Source organism: Azolla caroliniana, unplaced genomic scaffold, assembly GCF_043228905.1.
Source record: "Azolla caroliniana isolate FFs.n. ecotype wild unplaced genomic scaffold, voAzoCaro1.0.p SCAF_12, whole genome shotgun sequence".
Classification (NCBI taxonomy): domain Eukaryota; kingdom Viridiplantae; phylum Streptophyta; class Polypodiopsida; order Salviniales; family Salviniaceae; genus Azolla; species Azolla caroliniana.
Window position 1 is genome coordinate 10,241,602 of NW_028230447.1, and position 21,783 is coordinate 10,263,384.

At 42.6% G+C, this 21,783-nt stretch overlaps 1 protein-coding gene across 1 annotated transcript; it reads right to left on the reverse strand.

The window, feature by feature from the left end:
• Positions 1 to 11,551: 11,551 nt before the first annotated feature.
• Positions 11,552 to 12,306, reverse strand: LOC147857112 (uncharacterized). Its single transcript, XM_087328129.1, has 4 exons — positions 12,209 to 12,306; positions 11,993 to 12,131; positions 11,653 to 11,907; positions 11,552 to 11,590 (listed from the first exon to the last, which is right to left on the reverse strand). The coding sequence occupies exons 1-4, from the start codon at positions 12,304 to 12,306 to the stop codon at positions 11,552 to 11,554; spliced, it is 531 nt and encodes a 176-aa protein (XP_087184255.1).
• Between the last annotated feature and the right edge of the window lie 9,477 nt (positions 12,307 to 21,783).

Below are 21,783 nucleotides of genomic sequence, written 5' to 3' on the forward strand. Positions count from 1 at the left end.
AGGAAGTGGCTCCCCTGGTCACTGATGAGCTCAATCGGGTAGTGGAACCGGCACTAGATGTGCTCGTACAAAAATTTGGCTGTGACGGCTGCCATATTTTCCCGTAGTGCCTTTGCTTCTACCCATTTGGTACAATAATCTGTGGCTACCAATATGTATTTGTTGCCCGTACGGGCCGCTGCTGGTGTGAAGGGCCCCACAAAAGCCAATCCCCACTTTTGGAAGGGGTCCAGCGGTAATACAGGCTGGTGTGGTATCCTTGTGTCCTCCGTGGGCTGACCCATCCGTTGGCACAAATCACACTTTCTACAATACTCGGATGTGTCCTTCTGCGTTGTTGGCCACCATAAGCCCGCTTGCCATACTTTGCGGGCTGTCACGTTGCCCGCGTAATGGCCGCCGGCCGTGCCGCAGTATGCCTCCCGTAAAACTGCTTCTTTTTCATCCTGACGGACTCCACGTCGCCAAATGCCGTCACTTCCTTTGTGATATAAATTCCCTTCGACTAGGCAGAAGTGACGGCTTCGGACGGCTAGTCGTTTCTTCTCGTCTGTGCGTAATTGTGGTGGAGGTAGTCCTGTAGTTAAAAAGTAGGTCATTTCCATAAGCCATTGATCCGGAAAGGTGGATTCCATTTTTTCTGCAATTGTCGCTACTCGCTAGATGTCGGTGTCCGGAAAATCGTCGTCGTCTTTCTGTACTATTTCTCCATTCTCAAGTCTGCTCAAAAAATCCACCACTGCGTGTTGCATCCCTGGCCGGTGCTGAATTACGAACTCGAATTCCTGGAGCAGCAACATCCATCGCGCCAATTTCCCTGTCAAGGCTTGTTTCTGCACCAAATACAATAATGCCGAATGATCCACGTGGAACGTGAATTTCCATCCTAGTAAATAATGTCGGAATTTATTGATGTTATAGATCATCCCTAGCGCCTCCCGCTCTGTTGTGGAATAGTTACGCTCTGCTGCTGACAATTTACAACTTGCGTAGTATACTGGCCTGTACCAGTTTGGTTTGGTGAGTTGCATTAGCGCGCTTCCTATTGCTATGTCCGAGGCGTCGACGAACACGTGGAATGGCTTCACCCAAACTGGAGGTTGTACGACGGGGGCCTGTGTGAGCATTATCTTAAGTGCCTCATAGGCCTTATCCTCTGTTGCAATCCATTGGAAAGGAGTCCGATGTACGGCAGTGTGTAGTGGTGTGGCGAAGTCCACCAAATACCGTATCATCCGACTATGCCACCGTATTTGGCCCAGAAATCGGCTAAGTGATTCGGCATTTATCGGGGTTTTAGCTTGCGTAATAACGGAGATCTTTTTTGGGTCGACCGCTATTCCTTCTTTGCTGACAATGTGTCCTAGGAGAGTCCCACTGGTCACGCCGAAGGCACATTTCGCGGGATTCAGGCTTACGCGTGCGGTGCGGCAACGTTCCAGGCACAGACGTAAGTGCGAGAAATGGTCTTTTGTTCGCCCATATACCACAAAATTGCCTAAAAAGACTTGCATGAACGCCGGAATGTATTCCCCAAAGATCTCCGTAATCGTTCGTTGAAATGTTGCCGGCGCTGTCTTTAGCCCGAACATCATGACAACCGCCACATATACTCCCCAGTCCGTGACAAATGTCGTCTTCTCCTGGTCCTCGGGGTGCATGCGTACTTGGTTATAGCCACGGAAACCATCTAAGAAACTGTACATCTCATGGCCTGCGACGGCGTCCAGCACGCTATTGGTGAAGGGTAAGGGAAATGCGTCCGTAATGGTTACGACGTTTAATTTTTAGTAATCCACGCATACCCGTATTTTGCCGTTTTTCTTTGGGACAACCACTATCGGTCTAAGCCATGTCGCTTGTTTAACTTGCCGTATGAACCCCGCCCTCAGCAGCTTGTCAATTTCTTCTTTCATGCGGGTCGCGTAATTGGGGTTCATGCGGTAGCGGCGCTGCTGGACAGGTTTCACGTCCGTTGCTAAATTGATCTTATGCTGATAGAACTTGGGATCTAACCCCTTCATGTCCTCGTGAGCCCACGCGTGTTGCCTTCCGTAGGTACACGAACCTTGGTGCGTCCATGCCGGAAACTGATACACTCGTGTTGCCAGCTCTGCTTGATATTTGTTGTTCGAAGCCATGGTTTGCCCAGAAGCACTGGGTACGCTCCTGGGGCATCCAAAGCGAAGACGACCACGGATATGTCGAAGCGGTGTCCTCCCACGATGATGCCTATTTTGCGAATTAGCCCCAACGGCCGCACTGATCGGGTATCTGCCATGCGAAGCCAAAATGGACACGCCTCCCATTCGGAAATGCCCAACTATTCGCAAGTTTTCGTGCTAATCACATTGACGCCTGAGCCGCCGTCGATTACGCATCTAGGAACTTCCTGTCCGTGCAATATTACTGTAATGGCCGGGTTGTGCTGATCCACCACTGGTGGTCCCTTGCTGATGTCTGTCAGGTTTGTGGCAACGCTCGCCCCGGTCATGCCCGCCACCTGTGCTTCCATGGTCTGGCGGAAACGTGGAACTAGCTATAGCAATTTTTCCATAGTTAACGTGATTTCACAGCCTGCTAACACCTGCCAAATGGGGTCCGGCCCCGATTTTTCGTTCTCTGTTCGCTCCATTGTGTTCGCGGACTCCTGCCTCATACGTTCCTTATTGGTCGCGTTTGCTTTTTCCACCCAAGCTTGGGCTTGTCGTCGTACCTCGTCCTGCGCAGCCCAATCTGTTGTTTTCGTTTGTTGGCGTGTTGTGACTTGTTGCACCTCTGCCGTAATCGTGTTGACGGCGGGCCCCTTTCCCTTGCGTGCTGGGCATTGCGTGGCATAGTGTCCGGGTTGCTGACAAATAAAACAATGGATGCTTGATTCTCCCTTCTCAGCCCCAGGTGGAGTGTGCCGCTCTCCGGGCGCTACTTGCTCTTCGTGGTCCGGCCTCGTTTGTCGTAACGTACACGGTGGCTGCTGTTGGTCCTGTCGTTGTTCCTGGTGCCGCTCATCCCCCGAGCTTTCGTCGTAACGCCGGTGATCCCTATATTGTCGAGGCTTACCCCGATAGCTATTGAAGCTGCCCCGTTTGTTTGTCGGGCGTTGATGTTCGTATCGCCGACCCCCTTTGGCGTATCTCGGATGTCCACGATAATCCTCGTCCTCCGGGTCGTCCTCCTCGGACTCGTTGTGATTCCGGCGATTCCGGTTGTACCAGTCCTCCCGCGGGTTGCGATCCTTATACCGGGGTCGGTCTTCTTGCCTCCTTTGTTCCGCCCGGTGCGGTTGACGCTGCGTGTCCATGCTGCGGACCGCGGGAGTGGCTCTGTTTAACATATTGTACTCGCATTGGTCGACTGTGTGAACCTTCGAGTGGCAGATTGGGCAGTGGATTCGCATATTGCACTCCACCGCGGAATGCCCCGAGTTCAAGTAAATCGTGCACTGGATTGCTTGACGAAATTGGCATTCCTCATTCTGAGGTAACACTTGTCGTAAGGATGACATCGAAAACCTCTCCTCCTCGTCATCCAACGCGAGCTATAATGCTCGTTCAATCACCATATCCGTCGTTTCCCCTTTCACGCTATTGTTGTTGAGCGTGGTCCGGATGGCCGGCGTAACGCTGCTAGAAATGTGTCTTGAGCCTCCTCCTCAGCGGGGCTTCGATCCAGTTTCCATCGTAAATGTTGGAAACGTAAGCTGAAGTCTGCTATCGTCTCAGTCGAAAGTTGCTTAATTGTATAAAATTGCCCGAGAATCTCGCGTTGTGGAACCCTCCGGTGGTAGAATCGCAAGAAGGCGGACTGCAGCTGATCGAAGGTTGTTATGGCTGGTAAGTCCATCTGTGAATGCCAGAACGCCGCATGCCCATGTAATGTTAATCCGAACCCCGTCATTTTCGACTGGTGTGCCACCGTCTCGGAGAGATTCTGCGCCATGTGGTTCGCATTCCAAACGTTCAAGAACATGCGAATATGAGTTGCGGCGTCAGTTTCGCCGTTAAAGCGGGGGTAGGCAAAGGCCATCGTGGGAGCTACGGCGGATCGGAAAAGGTAACCGGGTGGCTGCGGTGAGCGTGGTCTCCTCGTCTCGTCGAGGTATTTGGGGAGCAAGGAATCCCCTTTGCACTCCTGGCAGGTAGTACTGAGGTCGCCGATGCACGGCTTTTGCCGGGCGCGTTCTTCTGCCTGGCGAGTGACGGACCTTGTTATTGGTTGGTCTTGTCTTATTGGTTCTCTGGGTCGTCTGCGGCTAAACATCCATTCGTTGTTGCTCCTCTGTGAGGAAACACAGATCACCAAGCGTGCCAAAAGTGTTGCCTCTTAGGAACACGGTCCGTGGTTAGTCCTTCGACCTAGACCCCAAGGTGGGTGTGGAACAACGAACAGAGCTCAAGCGTACTGCGTAAGGAGAGAACCTCTGTAATTCCTTCGCGTATAAGGGAAGATGACTACAACCGAATCCTTATCACAGGTTACACTTACGTACTACTACGCTTACGTATCTGAGACACAGACACTGAATTAGCCGCAGCTATACACAGAAACTCAGAGAAGATAGTATTCTATTATCAGGTGTTCTTTTACATTTCCCAAAATTTACACGCACCTCCATAAGAGGTTTTCTGCCCTTTATATATGCAGGGTCTAATTAGCCGTTCACGCTTCCCGCATGAACCGTTACATACGTTATGCTTATATAGTTTCTTATTCCTACGCTTTTGGCTGTTCGTTACTATTCCGGCGGACAACAATTACAAGTTCGTAGACTAATCACGTTCATGCACGATCCTCCGTCCACAATCATTCCTGGTAGTTCTCGTCCTTTGACGATGGCGGTGATTGCCGGACTGTTCGTGTCAACCACTGCTGGCCCTTCTTCCGGATTTGAGAAGAACGTAGGAGCTGGCAATGGAATTGATGTGGTCATTCCTGATTTCACCCCTTCCGTAAACCGGGGCACTAGCTATAATAACCTACCCAATGGCAGCGTAATTTGACATTCTTGTAACGCTCGCCATGTTGGGTTTTCCGGCTGAATCGTGTCAGTGGCCTCTTCCGGTTTATCGTTTTGTTGCTCAAGCTCAACCACATTCCACTGATTTTCCGTCTTCACCCAATCTGTGGCTTGCTTTCAGATTGCCTCCTATGTTTCCCACTCCGTTGTTTTGCCTTTTGCCCTGGTGGTGACTTGTTGTATGTCGGCGACTTCTACTACCACCATATTTACTGTTAGTCGTTTCTCGTAACTTTTAACCGGACATTGATTACTGTAATGTCCTTCTTGTCGGAAATAGTAGCAGTACGCTTTACGGGTATTGCTGGATTCGGCGTTCGCTCTAGTACCCGGTTGAGGTCCTGTTGGTGGTCGGTTAGGTGCTTGGCCTTGGTCCGTTTGGGTGTTTGGTGTGCCCTTGTCCGGCTGCCATTGGTGGTCCTCCTTTCTAGCGTTCCATTTTTTGTTGAAGCGTTTTTTGTTCCGATAACCCTGTCGGGGCTGGTTTTCATAATTTCCTTGATCCTCCCTCCGTTGGTTGTAACCGGGGGAGTGATCCCGGTTGTATCGCTCATATTGATCACCGTTGTAATCCCGGTAGCTATTCGGCCGGTCTCGATCGTGAGCGTCTTTTCTGTCATTGTGCCGGACATCTTGCGCCGGCCGGTAACGCTCATCTCGCCGCCAGCGTTCTTCTTCCTCCTCCTGGTATCTCCGGGGTTTGATTTGCCTTACTAGTGCCACTTGCCGGTTCAGAAAGTTATATTCACATCGGTCCATTGTGTGCGCCCTGGAATGGCATAACATGCACTGTGTCCGCATGGTACATTTTATTGCCGAGTGCCCGACATTGAGACAAGTCGTACATTGTATAGCCTCCCGAAAACGTAGGTCATCTTCTGTCGGTAATGTACGCTGGAGTGCCCCCATTGATAGCCACGAGCTTGTTTTCTCCATCTCCCTGACCCGTACGCAGGGGTTCCCAGAGTGTTGTTAGGAATATTGCTTTAGCCTCTACTTTTGGTGGTGCCCGATTTAGCTGGTTGTGCATTCGCTGGAACCGGATTACGAATTGCTGAATGGTTTCCGTAGGTTCCTGCAGTATGGTGTAGAATAGGACGACCATCTCCCGTTGATCCACCTCCTTGTTGAAGAACTGTAAAAATCTGGTTTTTAAGTCCTAAAACGTCGTGATGGTGCCGTGAGGGTGCGTCAAGCGCCATCGCGCGGTTGGTCCTTCCAAGGTCATGCCGAACTCTGCAATCTTCAAGCGTTCTACTTCGGTGGCGCTCAATCGTTGCGACACATGGTTTGCTTCCCCTGTTTGTAGAAATGCATAGACACGAGCTTCCGCGTCCGGATCATCCTGGTAGTTGGGATATTGGAATGACATGTCGTCGTTCGGTGTCGGAACATGGGCTAGTGGTGTCGGAGGTCTCCCCTCCTCTTCTTTCGGTGTCAGAGGTCTTTCCTCCTCTTGCCGGTCTGGGGCTTCCAGTTTCGTAAACTCCGGTTTTGGTGTCGGCAAGGTATCCGACTGCTCGTCCTCCGGTTCGTCTGGGGTGTCGTGGTTGCTACGGTAATTCGAGTGGGCGTTGCATTTGCCATCCGAATCCGATTCGAAGGTCGAGAACAGTTCCGAATCGCCTTCCCCTATTGCTAATGCTTGCAGAATGGATTCCGCATCCCGGAGACTACTCATGCTACTTCCTTTGTTCAGGTGGGGAGTCTATTGCACGCGGAGTGACTCCGCGACCACTCACCGGATTACTTTGGAAAATGATCGATCTGCACGGATCTCTTTTTCCGCCTACTGGAAAGCCTCTTGCTTCCGCAATCGTTTGGCAAGTCTTCTTGCTTGCTCCGTAACCGGGTCATTCGTTGGTCTAGTCATCCATTCCCGTTGTTGTTCACTTCGTTTGTGCAGGAATCGTGGTCGCCAAAAATTGTGTTTTCGCTAGGGCCGGACAATGGCCTAACACAGGGGGTCCCTTTAAGACACTTCACCAAAGGGGTGTTGCGGTGAAACAAACTTAGACTGAACTATTAATGAAACCCTAATTGGTTACTAATCGGCAATATCATTAGTCACAATACACGCGTAAGATGGATTACACTCAGCACAAAATGGTAATTAACTTGATTAAGATACAGAACAACATCACTATATTAATTATCTGCTAATTCATTACAAACAGACTGGGCCCTTTTATAGGTCTTCGGCTCTAGGTACAAATCAGTGCCAACCGGCAACCGGCTACGAACCGGTCCGGATCCGGATCGACATACCGATTCCGGGTCTATCCGTTCGCTTCTCAAAATCATAATAATTCTATATTATAGATAATCAGCTCCCGGTTATTCATTATCCCACTGTTTCCCATTCTAGACTTCCCTTGCCGACCGGCTAACATCGCTCTCTCGTTGGGTTCAGCTTCCTCAATCGATTCTACTCTTCCCCTCAAGTTCGGCACATCGAGGTGCTATAGACCAAACAAACTCGAGAATTGCCGCAACTTATCTAGATCGAGAGGTTTGGTGAAGATGTCGAGACTGTTTTGGAGGCATCTAAGCTTCTCTGATCATCAGCTCCCCGATGACATAAGGCCGGAGAGCAATAATTAAGTTATTTTTTGTTTGTACATGCTTACATAAAATTTTAGGGTGGCAACGGTCAACTCTAAGTTGCCTTCATCGACTCGGACACGTCTATTCCCGCCCAAGCTTTCCACATCGAGGAGGAGATTGGTAGAATCATTATCTTCATATTTGAGATTGTGTAATTTCCCATATGTGAAAGTCTTGCAGTTTCCAAGATGTGGTGCACTACTCCGTCTTCCTCGACATATATTAAGCCTCACTCTATCCACATAATAGAAAACAAACTCAGCTAAGCAAAAAATAGCACAAATTTAAGTAATTTGGGCCAAAACATTTTGTCTTTAGCCCCTAAAACAGGACATTTTTTCCTTTTAAACCTATCTTAATTTTGACAAAAATATAACGTTTTCAACCGAAATCCATTGCACTACATCGGATTTCTAGTGAAAGCAATAGGCTTTCAACCAAAATTTGATGGACTGCAATGAATTTTGGATTAAAGCACGAGACCTTATGCTTTCAACCATAATTTGATGCGCTGCATCGGATTTTGGTTGGAAGTCTGGTGCTTACAATAGAATTGTGATGTTGTGCATAATATTGATGTTGGTGAATGTTTTGAAAAAAGCAAAAATCTAGGTTTAGATTAAAAAGCATCTTTAAGGAATATTTTAGAATCTTGATATTTGGGCGAATAAAACATACCTGGCGACGAAGTGTACGAGAAGGCAAAAAGCAAGAGTGCTTGATCATCTGTGCTCTTGAGCTCGTTGACTTCTTATGCGTGATAATAACAATGAGGGGAAGACCTTCACTTATATAGTAGATTAAATGATAATAATTTTAAGAAAAGAAATTTTAAATTTAAAAAAAAGGTAAAACATTAGAAAATAATAATATTAATAATAGAAACAAAATTGAAAATAAACAAATGTATATTATGTGGTTTATTTATTGTTTTTTTACCTATTGGATCTTAACCAAAATAAGGAAGATGTCCTCAACTTCTAGTAGAATTTCTTTATTTTCTCTACACCGTTTTATATTATCTAATAACTCGTTATTTTCGATTGATGAGTATAACCACCTAGGTGTTCAAAATGGCCAACATCAAAGGTCGACTTGTGATGTTATGCATAGTTCAAACTCACTTTTTTCGATCACGTGTTTGAACTCTTGTTGTTTCCAAATGAGCAAAAGGTGTGAAAATAGTCTCAAGGTTGATACATCTAGTGACAAAAATTCCTTCAAAAGTTAGTGTCAAAATTTTTAACTTTTTGACTTCGGATAATCAAATTGCATTAGATACGAACAAGTCATGTTGTGGGAGTTTGTGTGTTTCTAAAATTGGAAAGGCAAGCTTAAGGGTATTACGACAAAAGTACTTATCACTTAATGGTAAAGAACAATCTACTTTTCTGATTTCACATATGCAAATAATTTTGGATCACACAATAGCGGCTAATTCAACGCATTTTGAATATTACCTTACACTTTGTATCACACAAAATTGCTTATAGCATTGGTAATATGAGGCTACATCGAATTCAACTACGTCTAGTAAAGGGATCGTGGGTGCCTTTCGACAAGAACACAACTGGATATAAGGGTTTGATTGGGCGCCATGTTATTTAGGTGGATGGAGATATATTTCCCAAAGCAATGTGATATTATGCCTACTACTGGAAGATTACATTTGTCTGATAACATTACTCATGATGAGGTATATCAACTGTATAAGGATGAAATTGTTAGAAAGTGTACCTTACGTACAATATCAACATTTCAATTGATTATGGAGGTTGTAGTTTAACAATGTGGTTATACCTGTAAGGTCCGGATGGAACACGTTCGCGTTCAGAAGTGGAAGGATCACGCATTCCACTTTTAGATTCCCTTCATAGTCACACAATTTTAGCTTGTTGTGAAATATGACGTGCACCAGTATCACATGATAAACCACAGGGGTGAATTTATTGATTTATTAATCGAATACATCCCTATACCAAGAGAACATGCTATTTATTGGAGAAAATATAAATGTACTAGATTTATTCTTGCAGTGTTTACAAATTTAGGGTTGGTTTTTACTCCGCATTCATTTTATACAAATTAATTATTTGACTAAAGCATTAACAAACAGGAATTCCATTTTCATGAGATGTGAAGTGCATAGGTTTACAGTGGTTAAACTTTCCAAGAGAGGTGTATATGCTATTTGAGAAATTGATATTTACATATTATTGAATACAATACATAATGACTAATAGTTAGTAAAGATCATTAGGATATAATACCAAATGTATATGTTCATGACAACACATGAAAATTAGAAGTAGAAAGCGTACTCATAACTATTAGTTTACATTACATTAGACATACAAGAATATACCCAAAACATATATGACTATTATTAAGGTATAGGCAATGCTAAATTTTTGCATGCCATAATAGAGATAACTCTCCGGTATTAACGTTAAAGCATGCATTAAAATTTTCATTTGATTGTCTACACATAAACACTAAATCAAGAGGTTAAACACATATATACAAATGGAGTAATAATAATCTAGCCCTCCATACATCTAGTCCAGACAACCATCAACCATAAAAACATGATTATTGTTGTACAATCCCCTCTAATAAAGCAAATACTCCCCAATATCTACAAATGCCTCCTTCAGTCCCAGTAAATGTTATTGATCATAGTTATTCTATAAGTATAATAAATTCAAAAAGTGATTGGCAATAGCAAACATGGAACTAAGTTTTATAAACACAATTGATGGGTAAATATGAAGAATGAACATACATTTTCTTTGATCTTAACAATATGCTTAGATGATAGTCCAACAAATTTAATAAATATGTGCCACAAGATATAAATATAGCAACACATTAACTAAAACATAATATAACACCATATAAACAAATAAATTGGATCATATTAGGAAATAGAATTGATTAAAAGATCTTTGATCAGAAGTAAATACATTAAAAGTTTTTTTATAAACTCTAACTACATCGCTAGGAGAGTATCCATATCATTGGATTCATCATCAATCGGTGAACTATTATCCACTTTTAGCGTAGTAGTATCCATTCTAGATAGACTCGCTACCATGGGGTCCTTCGTTAAGTCATCGTCAAGCTCGACGAGTTCCCAGGTTCACGAGCCAGAGGAATCGGTTCACACGAGGCAGGCTGAAAATGTTTGGTATCTGCCATATGTTTGGCGCCTACCTCCTCATCTTGATTGGGGCATTCCCAAAGCGCGCGAAGCCACATATTGATGAAGTTCACCTGCTCCTCATCTTTCTCCAATGCAACCGAATTTCGGAAAAGCTTCAAAGCACATGCCGAAGTGTTGCCTAAACACCATAAATAAGAAATAATGAGTATTATCATAGGTCTAAATATAAATAAAACCTTCAACATATTGGGAACATTATTCGACCATTTACCTATGCCAGAAAACAAGTCCAATATCCAGTCATCTTCATTCAAAAACATCTCCACAAGGCGCATCATTAAACGTTGGGGCTTTTGGTAGGGATTCACAAGCCCACGCACAGTCGTGGTCACATGTCGAAGCTTCCGTGTCACGGCTGGATATACGCGCAGGTTTGAGCATCCCACCTCATTCGAATGCTCCTTCATTCTTTGATTCTTGATCTCGTCATAGTAACCAACTGTTATATATTCCATTGTGTTGACGAACCGAAAAGTCGGTCCCCTATTTACGTTGGTTTTAATCCTAATCATTGAGAAAAAAGTTATAAGCAATTTAAATTATAATATATAATTCCTATTGAAATACAGTGCTTTCGATAAAATCCTTACCAAGCAAGGTTCTCAATTCCATGGCAATGAGATCTCAATGCTTGAGCCACGAAATATCCCTGATCCATGCTATGAAATATTACAATTCTCCACAAGGAAGCGGTGGTCAAGTCAGCGAAATCTTTTACCATTTTTTCCAACTGCTTGAACCTAAAAGGTTTGTCATCGTAGATCGAACCAGCCATACGAAAACTGTATGGAATATCAGCTACCATTAATGTATACTCTTTCTTTGGCAGCTTCTGGATCATGTCAGCCACATCCCCACAATAAACATTGTAGTACAGATCTCTGGTGATGTCTTTTTTGTGGCTAAACTTCTTGAAGGTGCCGTCATCTTCCACCTCAAACGCCCTTACCAAGCGTCGATCCTTCTCTTTTCTGGCCCTTTGAAGATGCGCAAGAAAGGATGTTGGAAAGTCATGTATATCCTTTATTTCACCAGGCCTCTTACTCCGACATGGTTTCTAAAAAAAAATAAGACATCAACAAAGTTATAGTGATACACGGGATGGACCACCACAAATTGATCAAACAAAGAGTTATACTCACCCAATCCTTAAATGCAATGAAATATTCCGATAACGCCTTGTACGAAGACGTTATCGGATATTCTTCAGTCACTTGTTCCCACGATAAGCAATCTAGTTGCTTCATCATCACTTCTTGTATTTTCATATAGACTTTGTGGCTGAAAATTTATAAACCAACATTAAAAATTCATTTCTTAAAACAAGATAAACCATAAAAAATTTAGTAAGACCTTACTTGTTGAACTCCGTAACCATTTCCTCTAGGCTCAGCTCCTTCGCTACAACTCTTGAAAGCACAAATATAAGAAGTTGCTCATCTTTGATCCCTTGCATTGCCCTCCATAAAGACTACTTCATATCATCTATCGCTTTCTCAATGGTAAGCTCTCTATCTTCTTCGCAACTGAGCTCTTCAATTCTAATTGAGGGTCAACTTTCAACTTTTTTTGTCTTTGACCCTTCACTTCCTTATTCTCCCACATCGTAAATATTTGATCTTGAAGATCCTAGACTCCTCCATCCCTAAATGCAAGTTGAAACCATGGCTCATACTTTCTGATTCCATCAGACTTCACTACATTGTCCACCACAAATCCCACTTTGTGGAGACATTGATGTTGTAGAGTTGGATATAATTTCGCTCCATATTTGGTTTTTCCATTGAGGTACTCGTGGTGAAAAAATCTAATGCGTTCGATGGAGGACATTTTCTGCCGGTAGCCATTGTCGTTATTGTGGTCCCATGCTAACAACTTCGCCTCCTCAGATGTTAACCCCACATAAATTTTGCATTCCGCATATTTGAAGAAGAACGTTGTGGGATGCTCGCGGACTAATTGTCGTCTGGCCTCCACCGAGTGAGATCCTCCAATCACAAAATAATTGTATTGGTCGTGCTTCTTAATATCAAAATCCTCTAGATTAGAACACTCAAGAGGATCCACCATTACAATAAAAGGCACGATCGTTGCATGAGGGTTGATTTTCATCTTCTTCTTTAAATTTTGGACATGCATCTTATGTGGTTCCTTGATCTCCAAAGGGCGACGTCCTGTATTCTCAACCACTGGGGGGCGATGAATATGGGTTATCGGAAGGTTAAAAACTTGCCCCTTCCGCACAAGTTTTCTATGTATTAAGTCCCTTCTAATTTTATTTTGTTCTGATGAGAACACACCAGATGCCAGCTCTGCTCCTGGTGTAGCTTGAGCCTCTTCATCCTTTGTTGAACTCGATGACTCAGAATCTGACATTCTCGTCACCTTCTTTTTTGAGGGCCTGGACTGCACCGCAAATTTCCTTATTGGTGCTTTAATAGGCGATAAGGAGGCTGTCTTCAAATTAACATGTCCTTGAATATATGACCTCAGTGTTGTTATTAAGTTAGTACTTGTCTCAATAACATGTCGGAAGGATTCTGGCCCGCATGAATCCTTCAACAAGTAGTCTTTGGAGAACATCATCTGTCAAACTCCTTTTGTACAATTGACTAATACAATCAAATTAGTTGAGTCCGCATCTTCATAGTCCAGCCTCCAGATTTTGCCATAGCTAAATGCATGATCTTGAGCCATCATACCATGTCCAGCCAGTCTGGTAACTAACAGTACTACTTTCTTTTTGGAGTATACATATTGCATTGCCCACTCATATCCAGTTAAGTCAATGTCTAACTGGTCCTCACTTCCTCCAACCGCGGCAGATGTTTTCTGACTAACCTCGTCAGATGGCAACCTCACGACTTCGTATTCAAACATGAGTTTCTTTCCCTTTTGTGGATATGTCACAACAGGGATCTTTGTGTTGTCTGAAGGTGAGCTTCGATACTTAATCCGAATTCTGCTGAGTGGCCTCTCCTCCTTAGTGTCAACCGACCTGCATAAAATAATACAATAGATGAACCCAAACCTATAATCTCTCAAATTATGGGGTGACAAATTATATATAGTATGCAAATTGGAAATGTGGAACACCAAATTAGCAATCAAGTATACTTATGGATTTGAAACCTAGGGATTGGACAGAGGAAAATGTATATTTAACGTCTCATAGTCCACCAGACACTAAAATCAGTACGATTTTGGTATCCCCAGCAGTACCTAAATATCAACTCTATTGATCCAATTTGACCGTATTTTGACCTAATTTAGAATTGTTCAACCTATTTTACTACTTATTTTTGGTCTAATATGTGTTATGACCCCCAACTCGATACGGCATATTGAGTTTAAGCCCTGGGAGCCACAACTCGATACGGCGTATCGAGTTAAGATGCCCAACTCGATACGCCATATCGAGCTTTAGCCCTGGGAGCCACAAAACGTTACGCTGTAATGAGTTAAGACCCTCGCGTATCGAGTTTTAGCCCTGGGAGCCACAAGTCGATACGCTGTATCGAGTCGTAACGAGTTGGGAGGCATAACTCGATATGGCATATCGAGTTATGTCCCCCAACTCGGTACGACATATCGAGTTGGGGCTCCTAGGAGCCTCAACTCGATACGGCATATCGAGTTATATCACCCAACTCGATACGGTGTATCCAGTTATGTCACCCAACTCGATTCGGCATATTGAGTTATGTCACCGAACTTGATACGCCGTATCGAGTTGTAGCTCTAGGAGGCACAACTCGATACAGCGTATCAAGATATGTCCCCCAACTCGATGCGGCGTATCGAGTTGTAGCCCTAGGAGGCAGAACACGATACGCCGTAACGAGTTATATCCCCCACTTCTATATGGCGTAACGAGTTGTGACACCTAGGGCAACAACTCGATACGGCGTACCGGGTTGGGGGACATAACTCGATACGCCATATCGAGTTGGGAGTCTTAACTCGATATAACGTATCTAGTTCTAGCCTTAGGAGCCACTAGATATGGCGTAAGGAGTTCTAATACGAAATATAAAGCATGTAGATGGTCATATGTTCGTACAGTTTAGGGTTTAGATCCTACCTGCTGTCAGAATGGGCAGTCTTTTTGCTCGACATGATGATCGTGTCGGTTCGGGGATGTGTGAGGTATGTTGGGAGTTCTCGCATCTGTGCTTTGGCGCTCTAGGGAGTGGTTACGCTCAATTGTGGGGAATGAAAAGGAGAGGTCGGTTCTATTTATAGGAGGGGAAGGGACCATAGTTAAAAAAGTAACCATGGTTAGAATTAAATGCCAATAGTGCCTTTAGTTATTTATCTTAGAATTGGTATTTATTATTATCATAAAATAATGATTAATTTTATACTTTATGTATAATATGATCATTATGATCTAGTAGTTCTGATTTCATAGTTATGTGTATTATGATTTAGTACCTATTATGACCTAGTACTTATTCTCAATTGGACCGTGAAGTCGAAACAAGGAGTGCGGACGGTAGGCAATCGGTGGGTGCAATATATAAGATGTAGAGTTATAGAGAAAAAAGGTTTAGGGTTTGAGTTTTGGTTTAGGTTTAGGTTTAGGGTTAGGGTTAGGGTTTAAGAATTAGGGTTTAGTGTTTGTTTTGGGCTTAGGGTTTAGAGGGTAAAAGGGTTTACGATTAAGTGCAAGAGGGGATAAAGTGAAAAGAAACACCAAGAATAATTTGAGCACAACCAAATCATTTGACAAACTTGGTGTAAGTGAGGCATAATAAGAGATAGAGGAAGGGGAGGGAGAGAGAGAGAGAGAGAGAGAGAGACGAGGGATTAATCACTAACATTAAAATTAGAAACAAGGTAAAACATAACCATAAGCTAAATAGTCTAGATTAGAAAGAGGGAGAGATTAAGAAGGAGACTAATTTTCATTAAGAAAAAGGAAACAATTACAATACGATGGGTAATGGTCATGAGCAAACTAGTTTCGCCCCCTGCGGGGCTCATCAGTGCTACCATGACCATTCGGGGTGGATAGGTTTATATAGGGAGTTTTTGGAGTGGCTTTAGAGAAATGACAATAGGGAGTGGGGTTGTGCTTATGGATGTGATTGAAAGGGGGGGAAAGATTTGGAGAAGAAGGAAGAGGATTTTATGGGCTTTAATGTGATAAGGGGAAGGCTTTGGTATGAGGTTATATTGTAAAAGGAGGGATAAGAAGAAACAAGGAGAGTTTAGGATATAAAATGTAAAAAGTGAGGAAATATAAGGGGCATTAAGAGAGAGGGGGAAACAAGGCTTACGTGAGATGATGAGAAGGGAAGGAGAGAGAGAGAGAGAGAGAGAGAGAGAGAGAGAGAGGGAGGGAATGAGTAGACATAAGGGGAGTGAGTAGATCTAGGAGGAGAGAGAGTGGGAAAACGTGAAAAAAATTAAGAGAGAGCAAAAGGGGAGAGAGAGGAGAGAGATGTGTGTGTAAACAAGAAAAAGTAAGAGAGAGAAAGGAAAGAGGAGAGAGGTAAGGGAGAGAGACATCTGTGGGAAAATAAAGGTGAAGGCTATAGATTTAGGAAGAGGATGGGAGGGGTAGGGTAAGAAAAAGTAGAACATGAGTGAGGGTAGAAATATAAAAATAGAAAGGTGGAGAAAGAGTAAAAAGAAAACGAAGGGACTTACAAAGAGGAGGCTAAGGGTTTAGAAAAGAGGAAGAGGAGGGGTAAGGTAAGCAAAAAAAAGGCGAGAGATCAATGAGGGTAGAAGACTAAAAAAGGAATATGAAAATGAAAGGGTATATTGTGATAAGAGAAACGTAGAGAGAGAGAGAGAGAGAGAGAGAGATAGATAGATAGATTATATTATCGTCTTCGGAGATCAAATATGACCTATGAAACCAAAAATATTACATTTCACGTGATACGTGTGAAAGTGAGTAGTGACTCTCGATGTTCAAGAACTTTACCAATGAATGTTGCAATCGAGAGTGCACATTGTGGTTGTGAGAGGAATTCATGCAAAGATTGGGCTCGATCGAAGAGATGTGGAAAGCATGGTCGAATATGATCAAAGGCAGAGCATTGTATCAAAGTGTGATACTCAGACTCGCGAACTTGTTTAGGGCAAAGTGTGCATAGCCGACCACTCTCATCACTTGTACCCCAACGCCCTGTTTCACATCGCAATGCATGTGAGCTAAGTCGCATGGAAGCAATGGTTCGAATGGCAGATAACGGTATGGGCTCTAACATGTATGGATGTGTACGATTTCCCCGTTCCGCAAAGAATATGGTTTTGTAGTTAGGTGCAACATGTGTAGTATAATGTGTGAAGCGTGAGCCTCCACATTTGTCCCATGTCATGATACATTGGCGTTGCAAAAATGCCTCATTTACAGAGGAATCTAATGATGCATCATGAAGCAAGTGTCTCGCATCCCATCTACCAAACCATTTTTCTATATCTTGCATCCAACCGGAACACAAAATTTTGCTTTTATGCGTCTTTTGGATCTTTTTGCTTGCTTCCCACGCAATTCTAGGAAGTCGATGTGAGGGACTTTTTTGAACCTTAAGCATGTATTCAACAACCCTTTCCATGGCCATGATCTCAATGGGAAGCGATCCCGTCTCAAGGAGGAGGAGGGTGTAGGGCGTTTGTTTCTTAACTTGTAGAAACTTGGTAAGAAAATGCTTTTGGACATTTTCAAACTCTTTCCACATAGACTTAGGGATGCTACCGCCCCATACTTCCACCCCATAGAGAAGAACTGGTGTCACCAAAGTGTCAAAAAGATATTTCTTGAGGACCCAACACTTAATATCTCCAAGATTGCATGTGTTCTCAAATGCATAGTATGCTCGTTTGCCCGCCTCTAAGCGGCGTGTAGCACATTCATTCCATCTATGATTTGAAGGAACTTCAAGGCCAAGATATTTGAAGCTTTCCACACATTCAAGTGGCTCATTGTTGTACATAATGCATGGTTTATCTCTTTTTTGGCTCTTCACAAGCATAACCTTTGTTTTAGAGCTATTGACACTTAATTTAGTATGCATGCAAAATTTTTCCAATGCCTTCATAAGCTTTTGTGCATCTCCTAAAGTATTTGCAAAAAGCACTACGTCATCTGCATATAGCAAAAGCATAATCACAACATTCCCAATGGCAACTTCTTCAACACATTCTTCCTTTGCAAACTTGGTAACCATTTCTTCCAATTCATCAATGCATAGACCAAATAGTGTTGGTGAGAGTGGGCATCCTTGCTTAACACCAATAGTGCTTTTGAAAAAATCTGAAAGTTTATCTTTCATGCGCACACAACATATAACCTTCTCATAAATTCGGGAAATTGCAAGCATATATTCACTTGGCACCTCAAGTTCTTCCATTCGCCTCCAAAGATGCTCACGAGGTACCATATCAAAAGCTTTCTTGAAGTCTACAAAGCAACAATATAAACCTTTACCTCTAAGGCGACTTTCCTCCATTAATACTCGAAGGGTGATAAGGTGATCAATGGTGCTATGGTGTTTCCGAAAGCCAGCTTGTCCATAAGCTCTCTTCCCACTTTTTTCAGCCCATACACTTATCTTTGATTCCATTATACATCCAAATAGTTTTGCCATTAATGAGCCAACCATGATGGTTCGATAATTGTTTACATTATTTATATCTCCACCTTTATGTAAAGGTTTGATCCAATTTGTAGTCCAATCGTACGGCATACCATGTTGCAATGCATCATTAAACATATCGCTTATCCATATATGTGCTTCCTTTCCCGTCCATTTGAGCATTTCAGCCTTTATACATTGAAGATCGCTTGCCTTTCGAGAGGCCAATTTCTTAAGTCCTATGCATATATCTTCAATTGTAAAGAAGGAAGGCATATGTGAAAGAGAACCATAACACATCATCTTTCCGGCAAGAGATAACTCATATAAATTCTTACAATGCATAGACAAGTCGTGAAGAGTTAAGTCACCATAACTCTCAACACGTTTTCCCTTTAGATTTCCCCAAAATTTAGCACATGCGTGTGCTTTCTCTTGCGTTTGGATAAATTGTTGAGTAACTTCCCATATTCTTCTCTTTCTTTGAATAAGCCTTTTATACTCATGCAAATGCTTTTGGTAATTCTCTTTATCCTTAACTACATCCAAAACCATAAGGCACTTTCGAGCTTCACGACATTCTTTATCAAACCATTTTTTCCTAAGTTTCTTGGTGCATTTCCAAGATGTGCGGTTGGTCGAAAAACATTTGTTTGTACATGAGAGAATGACTTTCTTGAAAGCTTCCCATTTGCATTCTAGTGTGGCACCATGTTGTATCTTTGTCATTTGTAACATATCCTCAACCATCTTGGAATACATGGGTGCTCGCTTAAGGTTCATGCTCAAGTGCGGTTGTTTATTATCTTCAATAGCCTTCTCACAATCAAACCTATGCATACATTTGAGATCAATACATAAAGGCCTATGATCTGATTCCGGTGTCCATTCACCAAGTGAGAATTTATGTATACGATCCAAAATACCTTCGGAAAGTAGCACATAATCAATCACACTATTTCCGTTGTATTTTCTACATGTAAAACCATTAGTGTTGGGCCATAAGGAAATACCATTTGCAATAAGCAATCTGGTACTATTGCACATTTGTAGGAGTAGTTTCCCAAATTGGTCCGGATCTTTTTCATCGCTAGAAGAGTGGTTATACATTTGCATATCCTCTTGCATCCTTGAGATATGTGGCATGAAAGATTCTTGTGAATCAAGTTGGAAACTTCTTGTACGAGCATTCATGTCACCAAAGACAATAACTTCCCCTTTGGATTTGAAATAAGCAATATCATCTTCTAGATTGGCAAACGGTTGATCTTTATCCAAACAAGCATAAAAGTTAGAATCTTGATGAGGAATGTAGCATCCAACAACAAAAGTGGGCAAATCATTAGGTGTTTCTATTTTGAGCCATATGTAGCATTTATTTTCATCATTTTTTATGATTGACACATATTTCTCTATTTCCTTCTTAATCAAACATGCCACCCCTCCTTGTCCTCTTCTTTGTCTTGGATTTTTCTTCCATATCAAAGAGTGTACATTATAGTTTCCTAAACCTTGAATCCTTTGAGTATCATGCTCCCATGTTTCAACAAGAAGTGTGATATCCGAGTCATTGGTGAACTCCTCTATGCCAAATCCCGCATTCCATGGGTATCCATTGCAATTCCAAAAGCATAGTTGTAAAAGGCGTGGGTTAGTCTCATAGATCACGTGTCCCTATTTGCCTACATTTCCATCTTTAGGCACATCCTTAACCTTGTTTTTCAATCTTTCTTCATATGCTTTACGACGAGCATTTTGTTGTGAGATAGTACGATCTTCACTCACAAAGCATTGTGTACCTTTGAGGTATACCCAACTATTTTCGAGTATGATCCGCCGCTTTGTATCATCTGTCATTGTGCATACAATAGGCCTTTCTCCGGAGCGAGTAACACCATGTTTCCCAACTCGGTGTGCCCCATATACATTCACATCTGACATCCCATAATGCATGCTAAAAAATTCACCAATGGCCTTTCCAAGGGATGCGGGTGTTTCCATACTCTCTTCTTTAATCCCACGGACGACAATGTTCTTTGATCGTCGTTCGCGTTCTTTCAATTCTCGGACATCTATGCTTTCTATATTCTTCTCTTGATGCATCACATGCATATTAGATGAGTTTGATAACACATCCCCACCACATACATCGGCCCATGACTTCGTTGTACATACATTTTTCATCTCACTTACATCCCGCCTCATCGTATCCAATTTTTCTTCTTTTAATGCTTCCTTTAACTCAATCTTGTTAAGGCGCTCATTTGTTTCAAATGAAGCTCTTTTACATTCTTGAATCTCTTCTTGAAGTTTTGCAACCACTTGTTTAAGACTTTCATTCTCAATGACAACACTTTGGAGCTTAGTATTCTCTTTCATTAACATCCTAATCTCTTCACCTTGCTTGTTTATGGTTTCTTGAAGAGAAATCAAGTGACTCATAAGCATTTTGTCCATTGCATTAGAATCGAGATTTGTTGGTGATCTCGGCTCATTATCAATCATACCCCCAAACTTTGCGGCGGTTTTACGAGTATTTGCCATTGTAGGGACAAACCGTACGGGAAAAGAGAGACAAAGAGGGAAGGAGAGAGAATGTACCTTTCACTCGATTTAGGGCTTCAAAATCTACCTTCCGTTTGAGGAACCGTGGGGCAAAGATGGCTGCGGATGAAAATGCTCATAACTTCTCGCCACGGTAACGGAATTCAGTAAATGAACATTCTTTCAAAGCTCTCTGTAGAGAGAGAGAGAGAGAGAAAAGATGATAAAAAGTAAGAAAGCTAAAGGAAAAGAGAGAGAGGTAGGAGTTAGAGAAGAGAGAAAGGGTATATCGACTCGCACTATTCACAAAGCCGTAAGGCAAACCCTAAATAAAGCTACTAAAAAGAAAGGTTAAGGGGAGGGGTAATGTTTAAAATATATAGAAATCGAGGAGAGGGGCAACGGGTGAATATAATCTAAAGATTAGGTTTAATAAAAGTGTAGGAGAGAGGTATAAATGAAACTAGGAGGAAATAGGGGTATGAGTGAAATTAGGAGGTAGGGGTATGGAAAAATTAGTAAAAGGGGAGGGGTATCCAATATTTTGAGGAGAGGAAGGGTAGGAAAAATGTCAAAGTAATAAAGGGAGGGGTATAATGAAATTGAGAAAAGTAGGTGGAGGGGTAGAATGAATTTTAGGAGAAAGGAAGGGGGAGGGGTATCCAATATTTTGAGGAGAGGAAGGGTAGGAATTAAAAATGTCAAAGTAATAGAGGGAGGGGTATAATGAAATTGAGAAAAGTAGATGGAGGGGTAGAATAAATTTAGGAGAAAAGAAGGGGAGGGGTATCCAA

What these genes read in the sequence shown, in the direction of transcription:
- LOC147857112 (XM_087328129.1), bottom strand. Translation starts at nt 12,306, where the DNA reads ATGCAAGGGATCAAAGATGAGCAACTTCTTATATTTGTGCTTTCAAGA. An exon ending in ATGGTTACGGAGTTCAACAA is followed by an intron (nt 12,132 to 12,208) that starts GTAAGGTCTTAC and finishes ATAAATTTTCAG; the next exon opens with CCACAAAGTCTATATGAAAA. An exon ending in TCATTGCATTTAAGGATTGG is followed by an intron (nt 11,908 to 11,992) that starts GTGAGTATAACT and finishes ATTTTTTTTTAG; the next exon opens with AAACCATGTCGGAGTAAGAG.